At 45.0% G+C, this 22,500-nt stretch overlaps 1 protein-coding gene across 1 annotated transcript in view; it reads left to right on the forward strand.

The window, feature by feature from the left end:
- The window catches only part of tenm1 (teneurin transmembrane protein 1), a 180,394-nt gene that overhangs the window by 95,738 nt on the left and 62,156 nt on the right, over nucleotides 1–22,500 (forward strand). Inside the window, 3 exon segments of the mRNA XM_048234047.1 lie at nucleotides 6,245–6,475; nucleotides 16,540–16,697; nucleotides 21,844–22,052. Of these exon segments, the coding sequence (XP_048090004.1) occupies nucleotides 6,245–6,475; nucleotides 16,540–16,697; nucleotides 21,844–22,052 (598 nt within the window).

Raw genomic sequence — 22,500 nt, forward strand, 5'->3', positions numbered from 1 at the left:
GGCAAACCCAGTGTGTTGAAAGACTGACCCTCACTCTGCCCCTCAGCAGCTCTCTGCATTTCATTAATGCAAAATGTAATCTAGAAATTTCAAGTTTCAAGTTTCAAGTTTCATGAAAATCGGAAGAGTATTTTTGTATAATCCTGTTTACAGACAAACAAACAAAACAAGCAAACACCGAAATTATAACCTCCTTGGCAGGGGGAATAATGCCTCTTCGCAAGGCACAGATGCAGGCAATTAGGATTTATGTAAAGTAGTGATTATTAGGAATGCCATGTCCCAGAATCAGCCCTTATAAAATGAGGTCATACCAGCCATATGGGTGTCCTAATTCCTCTTGGTCTAACATATGACCAGTCTAACATAGGACCAGTTTGTATCTGTGGAATGGGAATATGGAATGGAAGAAACTCTCTTTAAATGATAACTCTTGAACATGTTGTCTAGTAGACTGTGAGCCAGCAGGGCTGATAACAGATAACAGAAGGGAAATTCAGGAAGAGGCGCTGAGCGCCATTTCCTGTCTGCAGATCGAAGTTCAAATAGAATCTCGGCTTTCTTCCCTCTCTGAGTGACACGGCTCTTTTCACCAGCGCAGGGGTCAAAAATGGAAAATATGAAATAAAAGATGCAGCAGTGTGAGTACACAGGACTGTGGATGGCCACCCGTTACGCGTCTGGATCAAAGGTTGAGAAATTCTATTAACAGACGGTGATGGCATTTCTGCTGTTCTTCTGCATGTGAGCGTGAGGACTCAGAGAGACCAATCTGGGCTGTTTAGTCTTCCTTTTGTTCCCTTTGGAGGAGAGTTCATTAGAGCCGCATGACAGGACTATTGTCTTTCGAAAGCCACAGGCCACCAGGAGGACACAAAGGAAAGGGTTAAAAGAGAAAGGACAGATGAATGGAATGATGTCTTTGCCGTGTGGTGAAAGGGGAAAAGAGAGAAAGGTAAATAAATGATGAAAGGGGAAGTGTTTAGTGTGGAGTGAAAATGAAGCCGTCTGCTCCAGGAGATTGGTTTTCTGGGGAAGAATCGCTCCCCAAATATGAAGGGAAAGGGCCTGGGAGGAGGAGGAGGAGGAGGAGGAGGAAGGAGCCACAAAGTCTGGGGAAAGAAGAGATGGCAGGATAAAGATGAGACTTTGAATGAGACGTCCATCAAACCGAACAAAATAAAAACAAAACAAATAAAAGACCATATCTGTGCTCATGAGGGAAAAAAATGGCAGGAAGCACATATGAAAAAATACAGGAAGAATTACATTATTCAATGTTTATTACTTTAGTGTGAAAATAGAAAATTGGGTCCCAGACTCCCTCAAAATAGGGAAAAACATTGCAACCACTTCAAAGCACAGTGAAGCAAGATGTATCCCAACCGGCCAGTATGCCGTATTTAAAATCCAGGGTCGTCCTCTACAGTGTCCGCCCTTCCCACACCAGCGGACTGCACTGGAAAAGTGTTCTGGAGCCGCCAACTAAACTCAGTGCCAGATGACGCTGTCTGACAGATTCCCCTCCCGTCTTTGATTTTTAGTTTCTTTAGTGTTTTTTTTTTTTTTTTTTTTTTACTCTTATCCAAATTCAGTGTGTACCGCAAGTATGAATTAATAAAGTCGGGGCAAAACGAGCTCAACAAAAACAGCATTGCATCTGACGATGAAATATTTATGCAACATCAAGGTAAAATCTGACTCTCTTGACAGGTAAAGCCATGTTTGGTTTTATCCAAGAAACTTTAGATACTGTGTCCTCAGAGTGCTGACAGATGCTAAAGGACCATTTTAAGTAAAGTCTCGTAGAAAATAAACTTTATGGAATGTCACTTTGTAACAAAAATATATGCATTTGATTGTCTCTGGTTTGCAGATAACTGCTGAAAATTCCAGTATCCTTTTGAAAAGTTGAGGGAAACATTTTGTTTGTAAAATTGTTATTTAGGAGAAGTCAAAAGCTCCTGTGCGATTAGAGCTCACCTCCATTCAATTTGTCAGACCCCTGGTCTGCATACGCTGTAGTTTTACCCAAGAATCTGCTAGCACAATGTAATGTGACAACTACTGGAAGCTAATCATATTTGCTCACCTAGAACCCCCACTGATGACTGATGCTCTAGTTCAGGAGCTTGGCATTGAGTTAGACATTCATCAGTGAGTTTGTAGGAAAACGGCAAAGTGTATCACCACAGATGAAAGCAGTGTGTAGCCGCCCGTAGTCACCACTGCAGTAGAAAGAATCTGAGCCCAGCTTGACCTAGAGAGGAGTGCCGTCGAGCCCAAGGAGTGACTGAGGGTCTGTGTGAGGTTTCCGTGGGATGGCTACCGTGGGATGGCTACCGTGGGGTCAATCTCTCCTCGTCTCCTGTTCCCTTTTAGGGTGCTATCGAATAAAGGTCACTTAGAGTTTGTTTGGTCAAAGACCAACATAATGCTTCATATTTGCTGATGCTCCGTGTTGTCCTCAGCGTGATCCGAGACAATTGGCCCCTCAGTCGATAGGCATACGTGACAGGCTGACTCCACTGGTGTTGATGAGCGCAGTCAGCTCCCCTCATCATAGCACGGCTTGATTGAATTGGGAGGGTTATTGGTGTCTTTGCTGTTCTTGAGGGCTTAGAAATTTACCAATCCTGCTCGTGATATTGATTGCCATGCACTCAGCTTGTCATAATATTTGTCCCCAGAAGGTGTTAAAGTGCTTGTGTATCTTCCCATTGTAAAACCCACACCACTAACATAGTTGAATTGTCTCTGGCTGGTGGTCAGTGCCGTCCACTCTTAGCAAACCTACTGCATAGGGAGACAGGATTGACCCGAGCGCTCAGATAGTGCAGTTTTATAATAAGCTTTTACAAGCTTACAGCATACCTCATAACTCTGACTGTAATAGCAAAGACATTTTATCTTAGGGTAACGCTATGCTTCAATTGGAGTACAAAGCAGCATATAATAGAGTGTCTCTCTCTCTCTCGTCTCTGTCTCCTCTCCGTCTCTCTCTACTGGGCACGCTCAGATCTAGAGATCTATTTAATTAGACTGACTCCTAATTGCAACAGTCTGCCAGGACGGGCATCTGTTGCGGAGACAGATTGTTTTTAAACCAGTCATTTCTCTTTTTATTTCATGTCCCTTTTTAAACTCCATTATTGAGACTGAAATTATTTTTAAGACTTTAGAAGCAGCGCGTTTGAAGTCATAAATTGTTTTCTCCTCGTGTTTAATTAAACGCAGTGCCGCGGCCGGCGTCATGAACAGGAGCGCGGAGTGGAGGGTGGAGTCACCTGCTGTGGTGCACTATTGCGGTCTGGAGGGACTCGACAAAACGTAAGAAGTCATTTCTGTAGAAAACCTCTAATGCAAGGCTTTTGTGCTGTTGAAAGAGATGGGCCAATTAATGGGCAGGCAATCGGCATGGCTAGCCGAGCCAACAAAAAAAAAAAAACTGCCCGTCAGTATCAGCTAGCAATTTAGCTCTTCATCTTGGTGTGTATCTGTGCTTTTTTTTCTTCATAATTCAAGGGTGCGCAATACTAAAACCTTTAGATGTGGATGAGAACATGTGAATGAGAGTGTGAGTGTAGATTTTTAAAAATAAAATTTTCTGTTTTAAATAAATGGATACTTTAGCACCAAGCAATTACAACCTGCGCAAGCCATCACTTTTTCCAAACAATAACCTACTGATATTGACCTATAATTTCCACATCTGTGCGTTAGCTGTAGCATGTGCTATATATAGTCTCTGCAGGGGACAAAAGCACTGGGACTGGCCTTACACTGGTGATGCTGCATTTGCTTCCCTGTACATTGGTGTGATTTCTCTAGCTGAAATGGTGGTAGAGTGTGAAAGCACACCGCTAACACCTTCTCTGCTAGCTGTTAATGGACTGGCACAAATGAGTGAGTTTGAAAGGGAATATAGAAAGTGACATGAGGGTTTGTGTCAAGGCACAGAGACTCTCACCCACTGTCACCACCAGGCTCACCAGACATACAGACGTGCCCAAACACACACACACACACACACACACACACACACACACACACACACACACACACACACACACACACACACACATACAAACACACACACACACAAACACACACAAACAAACACACACACACAGACACAGAGAACCGATGGCCCACACCCAACATCGATGCAATTACATATTTCTGTCTCATCAGCATAATGAGTATATTTAAATTAGCCAGCGAGTCCCCTCATTCTTCTGAATTACACGCTGACAGGCATTGATTGGCTTTATTGACTGTTTTTTTTGTGTGCCTTTAATAATAGAAATTTGTGGCGCGTCAGCAGTGCAATGGAGCTGGTGTCTTTGTCTCCAGATCAATGGGCAGGGCCCTCAGGCGGACAGTAGAGCTCGCTCACACAGAGGCCGGAGCTTCCACACACACACACACACACACACACACACACACACACACACACACACACACACACACACACACACACACAGTACACCCGCCAGGAGTCCACTAGACAGTGAGTGTCCATAAGAGTCTAGACAATCACACTGGACTTGCACCAAGCTCACACACGCCTCATGTAAGCCTCCTATATGGTTTACAAATCTGTGGGTGAAGGAGTGCTTCTTCACATTTGACCCAAGAGCACTATTTTCAGACTGAGTGTACAGTCGAGTACAATTACCTTCAATTACCATCGAAGTGCAATTAACTTGCATACATACATTTTATTTTCATCAGATTTTCTCTGGTTGTTTAATCATGATATGAGCATAAAATAAAATGTATAACAGGAAGCTATTTCTAGACACTAGACACACTTTGCCATTTTATAAACACATAAAACTTTATGTGTTTCACTTGTAATATTTATTAACGTAATGTTGCTAAGAAAGTGATAACAGTTCATTGTATTGGGGAATGAGCACCGAATACTACCAATACCCGGTATAGATGTGTGTGTGTGTGTGTGTGTGTGTGTGTGTGTGTGTGTGTGTGTGTGTTTGTTATTGACTTTCTGTTATGCTACTGTTTCTCGATTTGATCACCATTATTGGCAAACTGAATTGACAAATTCACACTGAATGAAATTAACACACCAGAATTTAATTAACAGAGTCCTCCCTTTGTTGATTTTGAAGAGTTTCTGCATTGTCAGAATCAGTCATTGGGCAAAGTGACTCCTTTTCACCCTCCTTTTCCATCAATACATGCCATTAATAGGTGACACCTGGCCTCGTTATTTGAGACAATACAAACCACACACACGTATCGACAGCCATTGATCCAGGCTGCTTTTGAGTGTAAAACCTTTGTGTCAGCTTTGTGTCAGCGCCAAACAAGAGTTCTGAGACCTGTGTGTGTTTTTGCACGCATCTGACATTTAGTTTTTTCTCACGGTGTCTGATGTGGGTGCAAATATAGTTACATCTTAACACTAAAGCAACACCGGGTGATGGAGTGGAAGAGCTTGTGGTGATATCTGTGTCTGTGCGCACTGCTTAAGCCTCATCAGACTACTCGCTGGAAACAAAAATGGAGCAATAATTAGGTTGTGTGATATTATCTGCAAAGGCGACCCCTGTGCCCAAACACTTTTAATTAAAAACATTAAATAGAACTGCCAGGGCTGTGAAATACCCGTGGAAGTGAGAGAATTAAAAAAAAAGATATTGTGATTTGTTCTCTCTCTCTCTCTCTCTCTCTCTGTCTCTGTCTTTAACATCTCTCTATTTCTCTTGGTCTCTCACTTTACTCTCTCTCTCTTGCTCTTTCTCTTGCTCTCTTTTTCTCTTTCACACCCCTCCATCTCTTTGGTCACTTTCCTCTCTCTCTCTTTCTATCTCTCTCTCTCTCTCTATCTATCTTTCTCTCTCTCCCTATCTCTCTACCTCCCCCCCCCCTCTCTCTCTCTCTCTATATATATATATATACATCTTTCTCTGTCTCTCCACCCTCCTTCCCTTCCTTTCTGGTCCTTCAAGGTCAGGTTCAAGGGAGACGAGTGGAACAGGGAGCCTCTCTGGGTCATCAGTATAAATCGATAGCAGTGCTGAGACGCTCCATGTGTGTGTGTGTGTTTGTTGGCTGTGAGACTGTTCTGGAAGGTCCAGAATGAATGAATGGTCCAGAAGTCCAATGCTTGTGCTGTATATGCATCCAAAATGTTCTTATCTGAAAGCGCAAGAATCCTGTCCTTTCCCTCACACGTCACACTTAACGAAACGCCGTCTTCTCTCTCTTTCAGACACTTCCTCTTCAAGCACGGCTCGGCATCGTCCACCCTCTTCCGTGCGGCCAATCAGAACTACCCGCTCACGTCCAACACGGTGTACTCGCCGCCCCCGCGGCCCCTGCCCAGGACCACGCTCTCGCGGCCGCTCTTCTCCTTCAGCAAGCCGTACCGCTGCTGCAACTGGAAGTGCACGGCGCTCAGCGCGTCTGCTGTCACCGTCACCCTGGCCCTGCTGCTCACCTAAAATTAAATGGTGTTGGTCTGGCCGCTCCTGCCACAGACTGCAGTTTAGGATTGTTATCCCAACACACCTTACTGACCGGACCGATACAACTGCCTGCAGTTTAGGATTGTTATCCCAACACACCTTACAGATCACACTGATACAACCGCCTGCAGTATAGGTTTCATATCCCAACACACATTTGCTTTCTAGCATACGCTTCATATTTTACATTACATTTGGCTGACGCAATTAAACCAAAGCGACTTACAACATGGTAAACAGTTTAAAGCTTTTTAAAACAATTCTCCCAACAATTCTAGAACAATTTAAAACATTAGGGTAGAGTACAATGAGAACAAGTGCATCACGGAGTACTGTTTTTATACAGTCAAGTGTCAGCTTTAGTCAGGTGATAAATGCTAGAATTAGCAAGGCTAGTTGTAAGTATTTCTTATGGTATGTATGTGATTGCCGAGGTCAGTTGCATTTCAAATATTTTCAGTATTCAGTATTAACCAGTGCGAAAGAACATTGCTAAAAAGTTTTGAAGTTTGTCTTTGACTGATGAGTCAAACGATGGCCACAGACAAGTGACAAAATAATGCTGGATTCAATTGTTTCATCTTCTTTGGTGTGTCTCTGGCTGGGAGAATAGCGAGACCCGTGTGGGTGGAAAAGGAGATGAAATGCGGAGCTCAAGTAATGCTGTATGCCAATGCCACAGCGCAAGGGGAATAAGTTATCCCTCTCTCTCTCTCTCTCTCTCTCTCTCTCTCTCTCTCTCTCTCTCTCTTTGTTACTCACTGGCTGACTCCTAGCCATCTCTCTTTCTCCTATCTCTAATCCTCTCTTTAACTCCCCTCCCTTTCTCTCCTCTCTCTCTCTCTCTCTCTCTCTCTCTCTCTCTTCTCCCCATCTCTCCTCTTTATCTCTCTTTCATAGCTCTCTTCTCTCCATCTCTTTCTCTCCATTTCTCTCTGTTCTTTCCATCTCCTCTCTTCCTCTCTTTCTCTCCATCTCTCTTCTCTCTCTCTCTCTCTTCTCTCCATCTCTCTCCTCTCTCTCCCTCTCTCTTTTCTCCATCTCTCTCTTTCTCTGTCTCTCTTTCTCTCTCCATCTCTCTCTCTCTCTTAGCTCTCTTCTTTCCATCTCTTTCTCTCCATTTCTCTCTGTTCTTTCCATCTCCTCTCTTTCTCTCTCTTCTCTCCATCTCTCTTCTCTCTCTCTCTCTCTTCTCTCCATCTCTCTCTCTCCTCTCTCTCCCTCTCTCTTTTCTCCATCTCTCTCTTTCTCTGTCTCTCTTTCTCTCTCCATCTCTCTCTCTCTCTCTCTCTCTTCTCTCCACCTCTCTCACTCTCTCCTCTCTCCCTCTCTCTTTTCTCCATCTCTATCTTTCTCTCTTTCTCTTTTTCTCTTTCTCTCTCCATCCCTATCTCCCCTCTCTCTCGCTTCCTTTGTTGCCATTTTGCAGATGCATTGCAGGTTGGCACAAGGCGAGGTGCTTGTTGTTTTCCACGGTGATTGTTGTGCTCGTCGTGTTTTCTCTCCCGAGTGCGTCAGTATGATCAGTCAGTGAGAATAATCCCTGCGATGGCAGATACTGATGCTTCCGGGCTCATCACCCCCGACAACCCCTCCACCCCAACACCCCCTCCAAAAAGCCCTCTTCCCTTTGACAGGCAGAATTAAAGTCCCACTCTGCACTTTCCCTGCTAATGTATCGATGCGGATTGATTGGATGGATTGATGATGAGGAGGGAGACCTTGTCCCCCCCTGTCCCAGTGCCACTGATCTTATAATGGATACCGAAATAGGAGCGTGGTAACCTTCACACTTGCTCACTCACACACACACACACACACACACGCACACACACAGACGCGCAGACACACACACACACACACACGCACACACACACACACACATACACGCACACACACACACACACACACACGCATGCATGCATGTCTGTGTATGTTTGTATATGTGTGTGTGATGATGATGTAATGTAATATTAATGTGTATGTAATAATGTTTTGTGATGCCTGTGTATCTTGGCGTGTGTGTGTGTGTGTTATATGGCTAATTGAGGAGATGGCCTGCGGCGTGGGCTGAGCCGGTCCCGATCGATGGGGGTGTGAGGAAACAGAGGAGAGAGGCAGATGGATGAGTCCACACCCCCCCCTCCCCCCCCCCCCTTTTTCCCCCCCTCCACCTCGGAGCCACAAACCCCCAAATTACTCAAACGCCATGACTCTGCATTCGCCCGGTCCCTAATGAGACACTCACCATAAAGACAGCCAGCCAGCCCCGCAACCGGTGTGTGTGTGTGTGTGTGTGTGTGTGTGTGTGTGTGTGTGTGTGTGTGTCTGCACGTGCGTGAGCATGCATGTGTGTGCTTTAAACATGTTGTGTGCATTAAACCTATCCAAACCATAGCTTAACGTGTGACTTATTGTTAGATGGCCCCAAAGCAGCCTTGATGTATCTGTTCGCATATACTCTATGTATTTCAGTGTGTGTGTGTTTTTGTGTGTGTGTTAGAGAGAGAGAGAGGGAGAGAGAGAGACAGATAGACCGAAAGACCGTCAGGAAGAGAGAGACAGATAAACAGACAGGCCATCAGACAGATGACGAGAGATAGAGAGAGAGAGAGAGAGAGTCTATGCCTCCACATATACATCTCGTGTTGGTGTTTGAGGGGGCAGGGGATTGTAAATCGTTCTCATACCTAACGACATCTGCATCGTGGCTGATATTTTATTATTCATGTGCTTTCCCTGCACGGATACAATATTTGAAATATCAACTGACAAAAATAAATTGCCTCACTTTAACTAAGGCTGTAATCCTCAGATAGCATGTTTTACATGTAGACATCGCACACTACGCGTCCCAAATATGCGCTGGGCTTGTGTAACCTCGTTATGTTGAACCTCTTGTGATTCAACCCTGCACCGGAACCCGGGAAACAGCAGCACCTCGGTTGGGAGGCAGCTAACAATTGAGCCAATAGCCCAGGCTACTGGCTCGCGTATCAACAACACTCTTGCGCAGTGAGGGTGGTTTACCAGCGTTCCACAAAGCACCCAGCTAAGCTTCGCTGGCATCCGTTACCCGCACACTGTACACACACTTTCATACACATCTCTCTCTCTCTCACTCACACACACACGCACGCATGAACGCACACACACACACACACACACACACACAAACACACACACACACACACACACACACACACACACACACACAAGCAAGACTTCCAATTATCTAATGAATGCTAATTTCCTCCGCAGAATCGTATTGCCTCACTAAAGACGTAATGCCATCAGTCATAGTATGTAACCCTCTCATAACCCCTTCAGCTCAAAGAAACAGCTTTGAACTCCATTTCCCATAACCCCCCAATTCCTCATCATCCACCACAGTTGCAAATCCCCACCAATCCCAAGGCTGAATTGCTATGAGTTTGTGTAATTGTGTGCTAATGGTCACAGAGTCATTAGTGCACTCACAGAAATGATAACTGATATGTTAATTATGTTCATTTCGGTTTGTTTGGCCGGATGTGATTAACACGTTTGTCCCATTAAGGGACAAGGGTATGAATGTCATTAAGGCAGAGCAGGAATCAAGGGGGAGAGAGAGAGGTATTAGTAGAATACATTTCTATTCTCTCAGCATCCATTATTGTAGAATGAAGTGTCAAACTGTCAAACATGGACCCACAGAAATTAGTACACTCTCAGAACGTTTGGTAGCCTCCTGAAGATTAGTGTCAACACTTTTGGAAAAAATAAGAAATTAAAAGAGTTTATTTATTGCAATAGTGTATTTTGTACCGATTGTTTTGCCTAAATTATCCAAGGAAATTTATACAGACATAATTGTGGCCCAGTCCTTCCATATAATCACATGCTTTGCTTCTCAGTGGAAAACAAAAAAAGTGTAATTCCGAAACACTCATATTAATATTAATGTCATGGGATTGTACGTGTGTCCTCGCCACCTCACAACTAATGTAAAATTCCAACATATTAATTGGATTGATTCCATTCTGAAACATAGAACCATTAGGAACTTCTTTTATATCTGTGCTGAGATGCCATAGAGATCTCAAACACAGAACACACCGTCACATACTGTATACATGATGCATTGCATTGATGATGCCTTTACTGTGTGGAGGCTGTGAAATTCAATAACTGGACTAATATTTGGATTGTTTGTCAAAAAGACATAAAAAGACTGCTTCCTTGAAAATGAATGTTACCAATATTGTTTTTCAATGTGGTCAAAACAACAAATTAAACAAATATGCTCCTGTTTTTTTTTTTCATTTTGTTGTGATATATGTGAATTAATAATCTGCACAGACTGTGGAATGCATCAGAGATTTGACTTTTCTCCACAGAGGATGACTGGTGAACACAGAAGCAGTCTCATGAACACTCAGCCCACACATCGCAATCTGTCAGTACAGAGCATCAGAGAAAGAACAGAGAGATGGAGAGAGATATGAGGGGGCGAGAGAGAGAGAGAGAGACAGAGAGAGGAAGCAAGGGAGGGAGAGGGAGTGAGAGAGAGATGGAAAGATATGAGGGGTGAGAGAGAGAGAGGGAGTGAGAGAGAGATGGAGAGAGATATGGGGGGAGTGAGAGAGAGAGGGAGCAAGAGAGAGAGAGGGAATGAGAGAGAGAGAGATGGAGAGATATGAGGGGGGCGAGAGAGTGAGCGAGAGAGAGAGGGAGGGAGGGAGTGAGAGAGAGAGAGATCGAGAGATATGTGGGAGGCGAGAGAGAGGGAGCAAGAGAGAAAAAGGGAGACATCTGTTCTGAGATCAGCCCTTAATATTAAGTCACAACTGATGAACCATTAGCAAATAGACGGTGTCATTGCCTCGCACACACATCACACACACTTTCTGAAGCGGACACTCAACTCGAATCTCTGGAGCTGTCTCAGGCATGCTGGAGAAACATGCGCGGAATGGGGTTCGACGGCGAGTGGCTGCTCACTTTAGCCGTGCGAGAGATGCATGAAAGCTGGTGGGCATGAACAGGGGGTTACAGTGTCAGGATGAAAACACAGCCCCGAGGCCAACCGTGAGTGATGAGCAACGCAAGTAGAGGGAAAGAGGCAAAGCCACAGTTAAACAGACACATACACACCCACACTCACACACACACAGACACACACTCACACACACACACACACACACAGACAGACACGCACACACACACAGACAGACACGCACACAGAAACAGACACACACACAGATACATGCTCACGGACACATACACACCCACACTCACACACACACACACAGACATGCACACACAGACAGACAAGCACACACACAGACAGACACGCACACAGAAACAGACACACAAACACACACACACACACGGATACATGCTCACGCACACATACACACTCACAGACACACACAGACATGCACACACAGACAGACACGCACACAGAAACAGATACACACACATGCATACACATACAGTACACACACAGATACATGCTCACACACACATACACACCCACACTCACACACACACAGACAAACACGCACACAGAAACAGACACACACACACATACACAGATACATGCTCACGCACACATGCTCACACACACATACAGTACACACCCACACTCACACACACACACATTTGAGCACACAGACATGCACACAGACACACACATGCTCACTCACACATACACACACGCACACACACGCACACACACACACACACACAAATAAACAGGCTTGTGCAAGTAAAGGCATGCACACACACCCAGTCCTACTGTATGTGCACGCACACACACTCATGCAAGCGCATGCTCACACACACAGACACACACACACTGTGACACACGTGTTGCCATATGAATGAGTGATGACGAGACCCATATTGGCACTCCACAGGGGAAAATGTGTATTGCTTAGGTGCTGTCATAGTCTCATATTTATAATTTACTTATTGTCTAGTGTGTCACATTGAGCCTAGAGCACCACATGCACACACACGCACGCACGCATACACACACACACACACACACACACACACACACACACACACACACACACACACACACACACACACTATGAGCTATACACATGCAAGCCCATTTCCTCACTCCCCCATCTTCTCAATACAGTGATTGTCCTTTGCCGAGGGGCCCAAATCTAATTAACTACCCTCCATGCTCTAAAATATCATACATTCAGACAATGGAAAGACAACCCTCCTTTTTCAAAGTCATTACTGTGATTGTTCTCAGCTGCATGCATACACACACACACGCACACACACACACACACACGCAGGGGCAGCCGTGGCCTCCTGGTTTTTGCTTCGGACTTGTAACTGGAGGGTTGCCTGTTCGAACTCCGACTAGTAGGCACGGCTGAAGTGCCCTTGAGCAAGGCAACTTACCCCTCACTGCTCCCCGAGCGCCGCTGTTGTTGCAGGCAGCACACTGCACCGGGATTAGTGTGTGCTTCACCTCACTGTGTGTTCACTGTGTGCTGAGTGTGTTTCACTAATTCATGGATTGGGATAAATGCAGAGACAAAATTTCTCTCACGGGATCAAAAGAGTATATATATACTGTTCTTATACACACACACATGCAAACACACAGCATGCACACACACACCATGCGCACTCCTTTCTTGTGGCTGTTTGGAGTGTTATAGTGAACACCATACATACACACACACACACACACATAATGCTGTGCTGACACTAGTGCCACTAGGCTACTCTATACTGCATGTACTGTAGAAAGAGAAGTGAAAGTATAGCTGTTATGAGAGCACTTTCTCTATGGACTTTCTGAGTGCTGTAGTAGTTCATAGTCCTCGCTGGGCTCCAGCCACCCCCCACCCCTCCTCCCCTCCATCTCCCCCACCCCCGAGGTGTGTATTGACAGACTGTGACTTTGTGACTTCAGATAGAGAGGTCTTATCCCGGGGAGAAAATGAAGGCTTTTGATTTTTGTTGCACTTCATTAGGGCGGTGTAAAGGAGAAGTGTCACCGGCAGCCGCGGCTGGCAGGGGCTGTGAGAGGCCCAGGAGTGTCTGGATCGATGGCGCAGGGGCTGAGCGACGCCAGAGGGGGCAGTAGGGAGCAGCAGAGTCGCTCAGATGGTTATGGGACACACACTGGGGCTTAAACAGAGACGACGCTCAACTCTGGATGAGGACCAAATGAGGACCTTTTGTTTGCTGTTGTGGCGCTTTATATATCAGGAAGCAACAAAGCACACCAGAACAGCAGAGTCACCGTTAATAAGGATTTCATTTGGAGCTGTAACAAGAGAGCAGAGTTACTATTTTGGCTTTATTTTTGGGGTTATTTAGTGTAATGCGGTTTGCCCATTCTGCCCGGACCTGGAATGATTTCTCTGCTGGCCCAGAAATAACAAATGAATTAGGTTTAAATGGGCATTTCCTATGAATTTTTGACAAGCATTTTCATAAATAGCATTTAACCTAGGGATGATTTCTTCAGCAGCGCCTTGGGTCTCAACACTGCGCTGCTGAAGAAATCATTTAATGGCGTGTGTGTGCATGGGGGGGGGGGTTGGGGTGAGACTGAATGTGTTAAAGATGACCCAAATCATTCAGCCACCCATCAGTCAGAGTAATGGGCTTCCTGCCTCGCCGGGTGAATCATTGGTGAGTTCGGTCTCCTCTCCTCAGCGTTGCCAGGCTCTGGCCTGTGTGCCATCTATGCCAACACGGTTCTGCTATCAGCTGTGTGGAGGGAACAAAGACAGATAGAGAGGACTTTTATCCTATCTGGCACCCACTGTGAACCCAATCCCATCTGCATTTCACATAGGCAAGCAACCCCCACCATGGACCACCTACATCACCTGAGACCTACACACACACTACCGCCCACACATACACACACACACACACACACACACACACACACACTACCACCTACCCACACACCCACATTCACACACACTACCACCCACCCACATTATGAACCCACTCGCTCACGCTGACATACTGATATGATATAGTGTAACAGTATTGTGTGTGTTTAACCCTTATTAACCTTTTAAGCCATTTCCATCACATGCAGTAGTGGAGCAGCTTTAAATGAAAGAGTAAAAGAGGAATCAGCAGAGAGGGGGATAGAAGGACCATGGCGAGATGAGAAGAGGGTGGGCCTCACCGTAACGGTGATTTAATTGTGCCTCATGCATCACACGCGCGGCGTGATTGAATCTGTGATTTAATTCCACGGGCGCCACATTGACTGCTTTACGGCGCCGCATGTCAGAGATAGCAGTCATTGATATGGAATAATTGGGTAACATGCAGCAGCTCAGGGCGGTGTTTTGAGGGCGTGAGTTTGTTCTTTGTTATTGCCTTTAATTGGACCCCGGCTCCTTATGAGGTCGGAGACCCCTGGGGGCCATGAGGAGACGTGGAGGTCCTGCAGAGGACAAGTTAGTGGGGACCACACACACGCTCACCCGCACCCGCGCCACACCATGCACACACCGTCTCTGCCACACAGGCATGTACGAAACACCCACCTCTCCACGGTGTCACACATCAACATATGCATCCACACACACACACACACACACCTGCCTCGTGCAATGTTTCTCACCATCGCTTTGTCTGCATTTAACAGCACAAGGCGCCCAGCGACGCGCGCAGCTGGCTTGGAGAGTGCCTGATTGTAAAAGATGAGGCCCAGAGCCGGGGGGCATGATGGCTCCCCCTCGCCTCTCCCTCCCAGCACCGCGGCGACGCTGCAGCGCCATCATTAGACACATTGCGCCATTTTAAAAAAGCAGATACTATCAATTATTGGGCTGCTGAATATGGAAAGCACATGCTAATGGACCTGGACTACTTTTCCTCCTAATTAGCCGTCCCCTCAGCGCCAGCTGCGAATAATAATAAAAAAAAGAGAGTTTAAAAAATGGAAGGACAGAAAGTGAGCACCCCTAGAGCTGCGCTGCCTTGATTACCCACACTGGGTTTCAGCCATGGAGGAGAAAGAATGAATTAAAGGCTGCCGTTGCCTTTGTTGGAGAACGCTGGTCACGTTTTTTCCCCCCTCTTTTTTTTGGTTGTTGTTCAAATATTGATGCACAACCTGTCATTTGAGACCATTCCCCATGTCAAATGACACATGTTCACACACATGCTTGTCCCCATACACACACACTCACACACACACACACACACACACACACATTCACATGCACATACTGTACACAATGAGTGAGTCAGATTAAACACGTACACTGTTGAATCTTTTAAGCAGAGATGAAACTCTAACTTCTAGCTTCAGGTGTGCTCAGGGCTCTCTCTTAGCCTAACTAGGAGTGGGGTGTGTCTGTGTGTGTGTGTGTGTGTGTGAGAGAGAGACCTCGCTGAGCTTCTCCACACTCTGGAATGGCAATACATCATTAATACTATATTAGATGAGGAAGAATGGCTCTCCTGATTTATGGTGGCAGAAAACATAAAGTCCTCAGTCACTCATTTTAATGCCCCTGGCTCCATTTTAAAGATAAAAGCTGAAGCAATCACCCTAGATGGCATGTTTTCACTCAGGTTTAACAGATGCTAGCGTGGGCTAGATTCACTTCCATTCGTTGCTGAGAATTCAGCAGCAATTTCTGAAGTAGCTGGGTTTTGTCCCAGTGAAAACACTACAAATATATCACCACCTCTTTAAAGAGGGCCCAGGGGCCTATAAACAGCCTGAATAGGGAATGCTAATTTGTTTGCACCTAATCTAATAGATTGTATGTGTGTGTGTGTGTGTGGGGGGGTTGATTGTGCTTGATTAGTTTCTGGTTCATTGCATTTGCCTCTACACTACATCGGGAACATTAAAGTAAGACTATGTCAGACCTCTGGTTGATGTTCTGGCTCTCTAAATTCAACCTTCCTAGCTAAAATACTGCACGCTACAGCACTAATGCAGCATCAGTTCAAACCACTTTGATTCCTGTGCTTATTTGTTTGTTTATTTGTTTGTTTTTGTTTGTGTCTTTGTGTCTCTGTGTCCTCCTGTAGTAGTGCACCTGTTTGGTCTGACGTGGCACCTGCAGTCAGCGGACGCCCCCCTGTATGAGAATGGCCTGAGTAAAGCAGACGGAGTTGAGGACAGACTGAGTATCAGCTTCCCCCCGTTTCCCCCTGCCGGAGTCAATGCCACAGGCAGAGGTAATATATATCATATATACAACATATATATCTCACACCTGCACCTGTACTTTCACCCCCCCACCCCCCACCACACACACAAATGTTTTCAGTATTTATTTATCACACACTTGTACCTATACCTGTACTTTAACCTCCCCCCGCCCATACACCTACACATACAGACATGTCTACAGTCTGGACGAGACTCTATGGGTAACAGAATGACACTAATAGAAAGAGATGCATCATGTGGCGCTGACAGTGTGGATGGGTAGTGGTGTGAAAGGACAAATGATGTGTTGTTCTGTGTACTTGTGTGTGTGTGTGTGTGAGAGACAGAGCGTTTATGTGTGTGTGCTCATGCACCAGCACGTTCCAGGTCATGATTATGTCAGGATGAAAGGAATGTCCCCCATCTGTCTGCTGCACGAAGCGCGTGGCACGCGTGCGTGTATGTGTGTGTGTGAGTGTGTGTGTGTGCTGAAATGAAGACAAACATGTGGGTTTTAGAGGGAGTGTAATAAGAGCCGGAGGCCCCCGGGAGCCCGGACCTGAGAGCCCACATCCCAATCAGGCCCCCTAACTCACTTCCCCTCCTGCCTCTAATCCAATCCCATAATCCAATTCGGCCTCCATAACCCAGTCGGACGGGGAATTCCTGTCCGCTCCGAGGGAAGAGGCCGAGCAGGAGATCCAAATCAAATCAGTCATGAAAATATTGAAGTGACCCCATCAATCTTCCATTCTTCCTAACTGTAATGAATCTCCTGTGAAAAGGACGAATTCTCAGCACTCTCTCCCAACACATCCATCCTGCTTGGGAGATGCTGAATGCAAAGGCCGGTCTCGGGGTTTGGACTGAGCTCTCTTCGATCTGACCTGAAAGGCAGGAGAGTAGCATGGACCTCACCCAGTGAGGGAGTGGAGCACAAGTGATAAGTGATAATGTGTCAGTGGTTGACTGATGGCATGTCAGGAAAGATGAATGTTGTGTGAGTGGTTCTGGATGTTTTGATTTCGATGCTAACTGTGTTAGCTGGCCAGTAGTGTACTGCAGGATCTGCCAGACACTGAGTTTCTTTCATCTTGTCTCAACATTGTGTACTGTTGGAATTTTGCACAAGCCTGAGGTCTACTGTTGGTCATGAAACAGAACCATTGTGTGACAGAGAGATTGAGCCAGATCATCCCTTTGGGTCCAGTTAAAGCGTAGTCCATGAGCATGTTGTGAGGGACCTTCTGGAAGACTGGCAGAAAAACTGATTTGTTTGCATGTGTAAATGTGTGACATTGATGGAGAGTTACTCTGAGTGGTAACATGGAGTAGCAAACATGGCTGGATAAAGCCAGGAAAATAACTTGACTTGAAAATAGAGCATATTTTTTTCTCTATACTGGCAACCCCTTAACAAAACAGTCCTTTTAGCGTGCTAAAATATTCTTGTCAGAATTCATCCCTCAGATTTCTTAAATGCTGAAAATAATGAGTAGCAAGTACTAGCATCTTATATACAAACAGCAGCCTATTTTTGTTCCTTTCTGTGCCAAAAATAAACCATAGACCATAAATAAACAAATAACGTTATATTTAGAGACTGTTTGGCTGACATGAAAAGCTAAGATTCATTAAAGTAGAGGGCTAGACCAAATGAGAGCAGAACACGTCCTTGGCTTCATGAATTCATACAGGGCGTAGGTGTACCTTTTGTTCATACTGTGGGAAGTAAATTGTCGCTCATGTTCACCTGCTAATAACACATAGGTATTAGAGGCCCATAGGGAAAAATATAATATTTGTGACCTTGCACTGTGTTAATGTGCACAGCTGTGCTTTATTTGGTTTACTTAGCCTTTTTAAGAGTGCACTGGGATACTTCCATATCTCCATCTGTATTGCGTGTTTGTGTCCGTAGGATCCTGCAGCAGGCTTGTTGTCGGGATTATTGTGTTTGCGTAATCACATGCGCTTGATTGGCATGTAATTAATGTATGAGCTTAAACAAACTCGGTCTGTTGCTGTGCCCCTGTTGCTGTTTAAGTCTGGCGGGAAATCTAGAGTGGCACTCAATGGCCTTAATGGCGCTCCTGCTGTGGAGGTATTTTCACAAAGCAGAATTTCTCATTTAGCCAGAGAACTGGTGATCGAAATAAGAAAAACCTCAAAATATGAAGGACTCGAAATGTCAGTAGGGAGTTTTCTTTCGTGTACAGGCTTTGGCAAAGAATCTCCTCACCTCCATGCTAGATTCTCACAGGCAATGTTTACAATAATATCCTTAGTGCCACCCCTACCTTGTTAAAATTCAGAGTAATCATACTGTAGGCTGTGTTTCTGGTTCTGTTATGCGACCAGTTCTCCATCATGTCGGAGTGTAAACCGCAACAGATCTTAGTAGCTGTATATACCTGCTTTGGGAACCACCCCCCCAGGACCCACATGGACCACAGGCTCCTGGGACACAGACTGTAATTAGTGAAACATTTGGTCTTCCTCCAGCTACCAGCGCGTCCTCAGTGCCAGTATCTCTCTGCCCGCTAGTCTTGACATATGGGCATGCACTCACATGTCGAGGCGCATAAACACTGATCTTTTTTGTTCCAGGCTCTCTACTCTACTCTATCTTCTTTCGTTTGCCTGGAGCAAATGCTATTAAGCTAAACATGAAGCTGTCTAATTCTTTATTACAGTTTTTTGTCTATTGCTTTGGCACATTTTTGAACTCATAATTAACCGAATTCTCCAAACTACTTGTTCAACCCCCACAGTATGGTGCTACTTGTGCACATCATTTTCTCCACTACTACAGTACTGCACTACTACTACTGCCTCTCCACAACTGTAGAATACACTACCACACCACTGTATACAGTGAGTTGGTAAAAGTGATCTGGTAGGGTGATCAATTAGTGTCAGTGAAGATGCCTTAGCATTTTGTTGCCTTAGCATTTTGACTTAGTTGCCTTAGCATTTTGACTTCCTTTGTTGTACAATGACAAAATGAGTTTTCATTCTGGTGGCCCTGACACAATCATTTAGATGATTATTTCGTTTTGAGATACAAACTGAAGGTTTTGAGCAGGTCACGTTTAGCAGATGCAGACTCATCATGTTTATCTGTATACTGTATGTACCAATTATTTTGAGAAATACACTGACTGTTTTGTACATTAAAATGTGCCAAAACAGCAGTGAAAAACTATAACAATAGAAAATATGTCAGATATTTTTACACATACATGTGAGACATTTTTTACAGGCAAAGGCACACACACACACACACACACACACACACACACACACACACACACACACACACACACACACACACTTCTTTCCTGCTCCTATAGCCCATTAAAACAGTGACTAATTGCAAAGATGTTTCATTTGTGTGTCAATGGATTAGTGCGTTAATGGCATTTTCATCTGAACCCTGAGGCTGGAAAAATCCATTTTCTTTTATGTCAGACACTTTTAAAAATGTGTCTCTTTTCTAGACTTTTCCTCACTAATGTTCTTTGTGACTTTTTTCTTCTTCTTCTTCTTCTTCTATTTTAATGAGTGTGGAGTACCTGTCAGCAAGCAATAGTAGATATGCCATCGCAGCCTGAGCTCCAACAATCAATAGCAAGAAGTGTTTCTCTTTGTCAATATTAGCCGTGAGTGGTAACAGTAGCTTGTGTGCCACCAATTTAGCTTGCCACCAGGCTTAACAGTCACGGTTGTGTTTAGACTGTGAGATAAAGTAAATTAAGACAACTCTGATCTGTACTTGCTATCAGTGTTCAAGGATTTTTTTCGAAAAAGAGAAAAGAAAGTGGATTTCCAATGTCACCTGGATAGGTGGGTTTAGGGGCGTCACTTTGTTTGAGACAGTAGGTAGATGTACATGGGAGTTGTTTTGTCATTCTGATTAAACTATTCCAAATGAAAATTCCATGCCATCTGTTTACATGGGGTACGTTCTATTCCGATCAGGTTCCCTCAAGCGCTTTAAAATCTTTGATCGGAATAGCCCTTGCTTCTTTGCTTTTGCTTGAGAAGCTACAGCTGGCAATTTGATTGACCGTACAGTATACATGGCTGTTCAATCGGAATAAGAACGGAATAGACCACCTCTTTCATTCTGATTAAAATTCTAATCGGATGGGCAGTTTTATTTCGATCAAGGTGTTTATATGTGTCATTTCTATTCCAATTGAGCTATTATTCCGATTCTAATCGGAATAAAAGTGTCCATGTACACCCACCTAGTGTTCTGTTGTCCAGACATACATTCCTTACACATTACACTGACACAGGCTCACTTAGTCCCACATACATATATACATACATATTGATATACATGTGGGCCTATACACACCCTACCTAGACACGCACATACAGACAAACACATATGCAGTAATAATCTGGGTACCCAGAAGCTCGCATGCAGAACAAATTTCTGGGCCAAAACCTTCATAACCGGAAGAAGCCTACTTTCAGAGACGCCCACTGATTTCCCTTCCTACTGAAGTGCCTACTGAAACCAGTGCAAAATGGCTGTCCCATTTGCCTAAGCAAAGGACAGGACGTATTAGTCTGCTTGCCAACGGAGTTTGGCAAAAGCCTCGCCTATCAAGCCGGTTGTGGCTGACCAGCTAGCCAGAGATGGCTACAAAGGCAAACTAAACGCCATCGTTGTTAGTGCGCTGTCAGCGGTATTTTCATGAAACACCCAGTACATGTGATTGTGCATACTCAGAAGTCCTGCCCCCTCTCCCCGATTGACTATAGAAAAAAGCTATGTTCGAAATCAGAGTCATTCCCCCCGCCCTATTTTTCCCTGAATCCAGGCGTATTCCTCTAGACTAATGCAGTACATATACACATATACACACACCTGTATGCCTGCACACATCCAAACACATGCAACAAACAAACACACACAAACACACACACGTATACACATACACACACATGCACACACACCACACACACACACACACACACACACACACACACACACACACACACACACACACACACACACACCTGAGTCAAGAAGAGAGCATGGAATCAATAAAGAGTCACCATGCAGTGTTGCACAGCAGGTGAGCTGACACCAGAGGTTATCAGCAAAGAATAATTAGCTCCTGTGTGTGTGTGTGTGTGTGTGTGTGTTAGATAAAGAGGTGTTCCAGAGGGGCCGTGCCATAGACCGAGGTGAAGTGGACATCGGCATGCAGTTGATGCAGACCGTCCCTCCTGGCCTGTTCTGGAGGTTCCACATTAAGATCCACCATCCCGAGTATGTGCGCTTCAATGTGTCCCTCGCCAGCGACGCTCTCCTGGGCATCTACGGCAGGAGGAACATTCCTCCCACTCACACACAGGTACGAGACCTCTTACAGTCATCTCTCGGCTTTCTATACACACACACACACACACATGCACGTCGTGCGCGCACACAAACACAAACACACACACACACACACACACACACACACACACACACACACACACACACACACACACAGACACACACACACACACACACACACACACACACATACACACACACACACACACACACACACATACACAGGTGCGAGATCTTATACAGTCATCTCTTTACAAACACACACACACAGTATGAGATGTTATATATCTTTTAGACAAACACACACACAGTATGAGATATTATATAGTAATCTGTGTGTTTACTGTCCCTGTACATGTAGACAAAGAAACATATACACACATACACATACACACACACACACACACACCTGTGCCTACACCTGTATACAAACACACGCATGCATGCACACACACACACAC

Source organism: Alosa alosa, chromosome 2 (genome assembly GCF_017589495.1).
Source record: "Alosa alosa isolate M-15738 ecotype Scorff River chromosome 2, AALO_Geno_1.1, whole genome shotgun sequence".
Lineage (NCBI taxonomy): Eukaryota > Metazoa > Chordata > Actinopteri > Clupeiformes > Clupeidae > Alosa > Alosa alosa.